Below are 8,428 nucleotides of genomic sequence, written 5' to 3'. Positions count from 1 at the left end.
TATAGACCACTGTGACATTTCTTCTTTCATGGTGCACAAAATATTTTATAAGCCAGACCAGAAATATCTGATTTTGAAACCTCACTAAACAAATTTTACTTTATCTTAAGCATACCTGTAGCAGATTAAAGGAATTTAAATACTCCCTTGAACTTATGACTGAAATGCCATGGTGTGAGAAAAAGCCGAAGATCCTCTCCCGGAATTATGGATTTGGAAGTCATTCGACTTTGATTACAATCTCTTGCTTGGAGGATGTCCGATTACTGGTAACTCCAGAGTACCAGAATTTTTTTTAATTTTCATACTATCTTTGCTATTTATAGCATGTCTTCGTCTAGCAGACATAGTTCTGCCCTTGTAAATGAGCATTATTAAAAGTTTTCCCTATCTCCAACCATCATTGTTTACATAGTGTCCAATCACTTAAGTTTTAAATTTCTACTAGTCAGAAAGCCATGTATTTTAATCTTTAAAAAACGGTTCTTATATGTATACTTTCCTTTTGTTAACAATATTTTTAATTCTATATCACTAGCTAAATTAATTATAGCATTATACGGTTGCTATATGTCAGAACTGACTCAACATAGATAACAATAGGAGCAATAGATGTAGATAATCCATGTGATTTATGATGTTCCTCAAAAAATAATAATAATGTCTAGATATAAGTATGGATTTTTAATTCACACTTAATTATAGCCCTAATCCATTAACAACTCGTTCATATGACATGACCTACTCCATACTTGCTCTCATGAAGAGATCACTGAAGATATGCAGGCTATTGCTAAGAGTGGTGAAGAAATCAGATGGTGCCTGGCTATCAGAAAGTAAACCTTCATCTTATAATAAGGAACCATCCAAGTGACATGACAGCTATTCCACATGAATAAAGCACACCAGCCTGTGTGATCCAAGGATTGTAAGTAATAAAATTCAAGACCAGAGGAGGTAATGATGTTAGAGCTTAAATTCTGAGCACCCAGTTTGCAGAAAGCTATGGACCACAGTGATAGCCCAAAATTCAATAGCAGGATCTGGTCTTGGATTAAGCTTCTAGCAAATTCCCTCTGACCATTGACCAGAGATATTAATATCTCAGCTTGCAGACTGAGTGCATTGGAAAGTGGATTAATGCACATTGGCCTGTTTTTAGTTTGCTCTAGTTTTTATTTTCTGATTTCCTTTAAATTGAAGTTTTTCTCTGTTTAATTTTGTTACTGTTGACTTTTGTTTTTCTTTATATAAAATCCAGGATAAGTAAATCTGTAAAGACCGTAACTGTATTAATAGTTTCTTAGGATTATGGAAAGAAAGGAGCAATGTAGATGTGACAAAAAACTCTGAAACTTGTACTTGAACATAAAGTAGATACAGTGAATGGGGAAAATGATGAAGTAAAATAATTGATCAGAAATTTTCAAAAAGTAGCTTAATATGGCACAGGAAAATTTTATGATAAAATGTGCAAAGATTAGAGTTAGAAAGAAAATACTCAGCATCTCTATAGTTGAAAGAACTGAAGAGAAATAAATCAAGCCTTGAGTTGCAATATTGGAGCATTCTATGAGCAAAATATTGAATGATATAGAAAGCATTAAAAGAAAATAGAATAAATGCACAGAATCACGGCACCAAACAGATCTAGTCAATATTCAACCATTTTGAGAAGTAGCACGTGATCAAGAACCAATGGCACTGCAGAAAGAAGTCCAAATTACAATGAAGGTATTAATAAAAAACAAGGCTCAAGCAATTGATAAAATACTGATTGAATTATTTTCAAAACTGCTCCTGCACTGAAAACAGTCGCTTGTGTGGAAGATAGCTACCTGTCCAGCAACTGGAAGAAATCCATGTTGTACCCATTCCAAACAAAGGTAGCACAAGGTAAAATGGGGGGAAATATTGCATAATATCATAAGTAGCATGCACAAGTAAAATTTTGCTTAATATAATTTAAAAGCTATCGAAGAAGCATATTAACATGGAACTGCCAGAAATTCAAGCCAGGTTCAGAAGGTTGTCATTGTTGACATCAGTTGGATCTTGGATGAAAGTAAAGAAAGCAAGAAATGTATTGTCTTTTGTTTTATTGACAATGCAATGATATTTGACTGTGTGGATTAAAAAAAATGATGGGTAAAATTAAAAAGAATGATAATTCCAGAATATTTCTTCGTGCTCCCTTGGAATCTGTACCTAGACTAAGAGGCAGTCATTTGACTAGGACAAAGAAATGCCACGTGGTTAAAAATCAAGCAAGGTGTGCATCAGGGTTGTATTGTTTCACCATACTTATTTAATCTGTACTCTTTGAAAAATAATATGCCATTAGAATTGGGGGGGAGTTTCTTAATTACTTCCCATATGCAGGTAACACAACCGTGCTTGCTGATAGTTCACTTGCCTATGAAGATCAAGGATTAGAATCTACAGCATGGATTACAACTCAATGTAAATGAAAAACAATAGGTAATATCATGATAAACTGAGAAAAGATTAAAGATGTCAAAGTCTTCATCTTGCTTGGGATAATAACCAATGCTCGTGAAAGCAGTACTCAAAAATCAAGTGATATAGTGCATCAGACAAATCCATAAAAACTCTTTCAAAGTGATGAAGAACAAGGATATCACTTTGAAGACTTAGATGTGCCTGACTCAAGCCGTGGTTTTTCATTTACCTATTACGCATGTGAAAATTGAACAATGAATAAGGAAGACCACAGAAGAATTTATGCATTTGAATTATGGCACTGGTGAAGAATATTGAAATTACTATGAATTTCCAGAGGAACAAACACATCTGCCTTGGAAGAAGTGAAGCCAGAATGTTCCTTAGAAGTGAGAATGGGATGAATTTGTCTCATGGACTCTGGACATGTGATTAGGAAAGACCAGTTATTGGAGAAAGACATCATGCTTGGTAACGTAGAAAGTGACTTAAAAAAGGAAGACCTTTCACAAGATGAATCACATTGAGTGCAACAATGGGCTTAAGCATAAGAACAATTGTCAGAACGGTGCAGGATTTATCAGTGTTTCATTCTGTCACACATAGGTCACTAAGTTGGAATCAATTGGATGGCACCTAACACCAACAACATATGCCTAATATTCATGTACATTGAAATTAAAATGATAACGACACTTTACCATTACACACCTGTTGTTACTTTTGTTAAATAACTAAGCTTAGTGAAGGACCGCTAATGGTCTAGTGGGTTATGTACTGGACTGCTAACCAAAAGGTCAGTCGTTCAAAACCACTAGCTGCTTCAAGAGAGAAAAATGAGGCTTTCTATTCCATAAAGATTTACAGTTTTAAAAACTCACAGGGGCAGTTCTATTCCGTCCTATAAGTTTGCTGTGAGTCTGAGTCAAGTCAATGACAGTGAGAAGTTTAGTGATGACGCTGTTGATGAAGATGTGGAACAACTCAATGTTTCACATTGATGGAAGGCTTATAAAAAGGCACACCCACTTGGGAGCATAGTTTGTCACTTTCATATAAGTTAGGTTTATATTTCTACAACACAGGACAGTAAATTAAATAGACTTATGGAGAAGTGATTCAATTTGACACAGTGTTGATGAAGAATATAACATGGGCTGCCCGATGAACAGTCAGAAATGAGGAACATATACCCAAAATACTCCTTCGAAGCAAGTAATTTGTCACTTTTGACATGTTATAAGGAGGACATGTTATAATGTTGGAAGACAGGCACAAATCCCTGAAGAAGGACATTGTGCCTGGTAAAGTAGAGGGTCAGAAAATAAGAGGAAAAAAATCAGAGATGGACTGACAGTGGCTGAAACAATGGGCTCTCACACAGCAAAGCTTGTGGTACGGTGAGGGATTGGACAATATTTTTATAATCATTTTATTGGGGCTCATACAATTCATCACAATACACACATCAATTGTGTAAAGCACACTTACACATTTGTTGACCTCATCACTCTCAAAATTCGCTTTCCTCTTGGGTTCCTGGAATTAGCTCATTTTCCTTTTTCCCCCTCCCCCTCCCTCCACTCCTCCCTCCCTCATGAACCCATAATAATTTATAAATTATTATTATATCTTATCTTACACTGCCCGGCGTCTCCCTTCACCCACCCTTCTGTTGCCCACCCCCCAGAGAGGAGGTTATATGTACATCCTTTTGATCGATTCCCCCTTTACACCACCCCCTTCCCTCCTGGTATCGCCACTGTCACTGCTGGTCCTGCGGGGTTCATCTGTCCTAGATTCCCCGTGTTTCCAGTTCCCATCTGTACCGCTGTGCATCCTCTGGTCTAACCAGGTTTGCAAGGTAGAATTGGGGTTATGGTAGTTGTGGGAAGGAAGCGTTTAAGAACTAGAGGAAGATTGTGGGCTTCATTATTGCTATACTGAACCCTAAGTGACTCATCTCCATCCCCACTACCCCTCTGCAAGGTATGTCCAGTTGTCTACAGATGGGCATTGGGTCCCCATCATGCACCACCCTCATTCACGATGATATGATTTTTTTTCTTCCCCTGACTTTGGTGCTTGTAGCCTGGTCCCTTTGGCCCTTCATGATCACACATGTTGGTGTGCTGCTTCCATGTGGGCTTTGTTGCTTCTGGGCTAGATGGCCACTTGTTTACTTTCAAGCCTTTAAGTCCCCAGACGCTATAGGTCTTGATAGCCAGATTGGACAATATTTTATCTTGTATATCGTGTTCCTATCCATAAGAACCAGTAGGTGACATCTAGCACAACAGCAAAATAACACAGGTTATACAAGAATATTCAGAGCAGTTTTATTTATAATATCAAAAAGTAAATACCCCACCTGCCCATTACTGAGGAATTAGATAAACACTTCTTATAAAGCTATACAAAAGTATGCTATTCAAAAAATAAAGGTATAAATACTGATACAACATCAAACAGATGAATTTCAAAAACAAGATGCTGATTAAAAGAAACCTTATCCCAGAAATTATAAACTGAATGAGAAAGAAAATCTTTGCATGGACTCCAAAAAATGTTCACTGCCATCTACCAGTTGATGTGGATTCATAATAACTCTATAAGACCGGGTAAAACTGCCCCTGTGGGTGTCTGAGACTAACTCTTATGGGAGTAGAAAGCCCTGCCTTCTGCAGGGCAGCTTCAAATTGTTGTCAGTTTTAAATTGCTGACTTTGCAATTAGCAGCCCAAGTTATAACCACTAAGCCACAAGGGATCCTGATTTGAGTGGATTATGCCTCCTTAAAAGGATAAATAGGAATAAAGATGATATTTTGGAAATCGAGAGGGCAGAAATGGGAATAGAAGGTCTGGAAACATATAAGGGGACTTCATAAAGTTTGTGGCAAAAAAAAAAATGGAGTGAACATATCATGACATTTTCCATGAGTCTTTTGAAACCCCTTGAAGTATCTGTAGATGCTTCTTGTCCTAGGAAGGTTTTTTATGACATCAAATCATAATCAAAAAGTACATACAATATTCTATGTCATAGAGATAATTTATATAGTTTATATAGTTTGGCCTATATGACAAAGAAGTCATGGTTGAGTTTCCCAAGTGTATACTGTAAAATTATATAATTTCTCACTTCTCACTGGAAATATATATTAGAGGAACTGCTTAGAGACAAAGGCTCCCCTAGAGTCCCTCATTTTGTATGACCTGGAAAATGATAAGGTTTCTAATAAGGCAGAACAAGTTCATAATCAGGTTCATGGGTGCAAGAAGGTCTAGCAGCTACAGTTGTCCTGAGAAGGGCATATTCTGTTTCTGACCCATCTCTAAATTGTTTCACTCTCTTCGTGTGGGAATCAATGTTTTCATAAGCATCATCATTGGAGTTCCTGGAGGATCTTCTATAGTGAGCATGATTAACGATGGTGTAGCAAATGTCTTCAGAACCATTGTCATCCTCAAGTATGAAAATAAAAAGAGAAAAGAAATCAACAATAAGAATCATCCATTCATTAATGTTGAACTCAGTGCCCAACCCTTCCTTTTTTGTATGTTCATAAATGGAATTCTTGCATAGTCCCTGTCCATAGTCTTGCATATTCTTGGAGACATCATTTTAGCACCAGAATCCACACGCCAAGCTACCACCCACTATGCCAAAACAGCAAAAGAAGAAATTATGGCACTTCCTGATTATATAGAAAAAGTAGTGATAAACTTTATGCCATGCATATTGATAAGCAATGTGATCAGCTAAAATATTGCTAATAAAATTTAGAGTTTAACCAGTTTTAAATCTGTAGGTAACCAAAGAGAGTTAAGTGAAAACATTAAGCTATTATATATTATTTGAATAATTTAAATGATTCTAATGTAGTGTTAAAGAGAATCCTTTTTTCACATTACTGACTTCAACCATGTTTATATAAATATGATTACCCACCTGTGTATACATAAGTTGAAAAAGAACAGAAAGAGTCTATGTTTGACAGTGCTGGAATTATGAGTGGAAAAGCATTTAATTTAACTTATTATATTAACTTTGAATTCCAAAATATGACTTCAGACTTCTGGCAAGATGACAAACAAGGTAGACATGCTAACCAGAAATTCTATAACAAAGGAATGAAAGACCAAATGAAATAAACATGAATGGTAATTGTAAAACTCGGTCCTTCTGAAGAAAGCATTAGTGCAGGAAACTAAGGACCTGGACGAAGGTGTACATGGTCTACTCCCAGCACACCAGCCCTAGAGGAGAGGCATGCCTCCGTGGCCCATGAAGCATGTTTATCCACAGCAATCTGTTCCCCATAAATGCTTTGATTAAGTTGTTTTCCAACAGACACTTAAAGAACATTTACTGTTATGCTTTGAATTCCCTTTCAATGCTTGGAATACCAATATTAGTACATTGTCCTTTGGTGGGGGTAAACGATTTATGAGAGGCTTACGTGCCTCAAGAGGTATAAAAGCCCATTGTTGAATAAACTCAGAACTCTTTTCCTGAGACTGGAGTTGGGTCCCCTGTGCCCACTTTTCTCTTTGTCTTCTTTAATTATTCATCATTCCTAGGTCCCTTCAATTGCAGTTTGGATCCCATAGATAAGGAAGTGGGTTAAAGAGGAACGGGGAGAAGAAGATGAGCAGAAAAGTGGAAAAGGGCACAGAAAGAACAGGTGCATTGTCAGTGGGCCTGACATAGTGTGACTCTTTTGAACTTTTCAAGCATAATCCAATAGGGACAAGGGTATGATAGGTGGCTGGAGAATAAAGTTGATATCCTCCTCTTTGTCTCCCACAACCTTCTGATGACCAGACATATGAACAGGCCCCAACTTCATCCACTTAGCAGCCACTGACACCCTGAAGCCGGCACAGCCCCTGCTCTACCTGCCACAAGAGCCAAGCCCTTGTGGATTGAATTCTAGATGCACCACCCCAGCATCTGGAAGCACTTGAACTCTGTCTCAAGAGATCAGCAGTTGAGAGACCTGTGTCTGCCCACAATAGGGAGAGCAAGAACTCCATTTATAACCAGTCACCCTGACCCCAACTGCCTCTGGGCCCCAAATAGTTCTTTCTGGGAACTACTTTTGGATCATATGCCTTGATCCCAGACAGAATCGAAGCCAGCCACACATAACCCCTCCCCACAGTCCATGAGCACACAGGCTGGCACAGGCACTGACCAGTATTGGGTGTTTGGCTTCCCACAGTTTTCACCTTTCCGGGTCATTTTTCTCCTTGGTTTTCTTCTCCCTTGCATTCCTTTTAATGCTTTCTTTCTCTGCTACACCCCCCCCCGCCCCCATATTATCATCTCTTTTCTTCCATCATACAGCTTCCCAAACTTATTTGGCCTGCTGCCCCTCTCTGAAAAAATATTACTCAGCCTCTCCCTGGCCAGTGAACACTTTTGTCCTGAAGCCTATAATCTGGCATAAAGTGCAATTATCTGCTTTTTCAGTACCCTTGGATAATTTCAGTGCCCTCTGGGAGGGACAATCTCACCCACTTCGGTAAACTCTGATCTACCTCCTCTTTTTCTTTCTCTTATTTTCTAGTAGTTTTTTCTTTTCCTGTTCCATTACACCTCACCTAGCATCATTTACTGTACTTTCTTCTTTCCTTTAGTCTTACTGGTATTATTATTTCCTTTTATTTGATGAATTCTTTTATCTTGCCATAGTTGGCCTGCTTTCGCCCACTTGTTTTATTTTCTTTATTATTTTCTTTGTGTGTTGTTTTTTATTTTGTTTTGCTAGCTTGTCTCACTATCAGGAGACAGTAACTCTAACTATATCACAACTCAGACACACTCATAACTCTGGCAACCCCACTTAATGAGTGAGAGTTACTTGCTCCTTTATGAACTAAATTTTAAAAAAAATAGACAGCAGCCAACACCAGTCAAATATACTCTAAATTGCATTGCACAAACAAAATAAATAG

General features: G+C 37.7%; 2 protein-coding genes across 2 annotated transcripts in view; both read right to left on the bottom strand.

Annotated features, from left to right (window-relative positions):
• LOC101651610 (olfactory receptor 2G6-like) overlaps positions 1-306 on the bottom strand; it is a 6,553-nt gene extending 6,247 nt beyond the window's left edge. The window contains exon 1 of the mRNA XM_004697258.2: positions 275-306. Coding sequence (XP_004697315.2) covers positions 275-306 — 32 coding nt within the window. The remainder of the gene's footprint in view (positions 1-274) is intronic.
• Positions 307-5,699: 5,393 nt separating this feature from the next.
• Positions 5,700-6,071, bottom strand: LOC101651922 (germinal center-associated signaling and motility-like protein). The gene has a single exon (XM_004697259.1). The coding sequence runs from the start codon at positions 6,069-6,071 to the stop codon at positions 5,700-5,702; it is 372 nt and encodes a 123-aa protein (XP_004697316.1).
• Positions 6,072-8,428: the final 2,357 nt, after the last annotated feature.

Source organism: Echinops telfairi, unplaced genomic scaffold (assembly GCF_000313985.2).
Source record: "Echinops telfairi isolate 266 unplaced genomic scaffold, ASM31398v2 ScPeMD7_7469;HRSCAF=8507_0, whole genome shotgun sequence".
NCBI classification, from domain to species: Eukaryota; Metazoa; Chordata; class Mammalia; order Afrosoricida; family Tenrecidae; genus Echinops; species Echinops telfairi.
This window is presented reverse-complemented; position numbering and strand designations above follow the sequence as displayed.

Excerpts from the sequence above, each read along its gene's own strand:
- LOC101651922 (XM_004697259.1), bottom strand. The coding sequence starts at position 6,071 with ATGCAAGACTATGGACAGGGACTATGCAAGAATTCCATTTATGAACAT.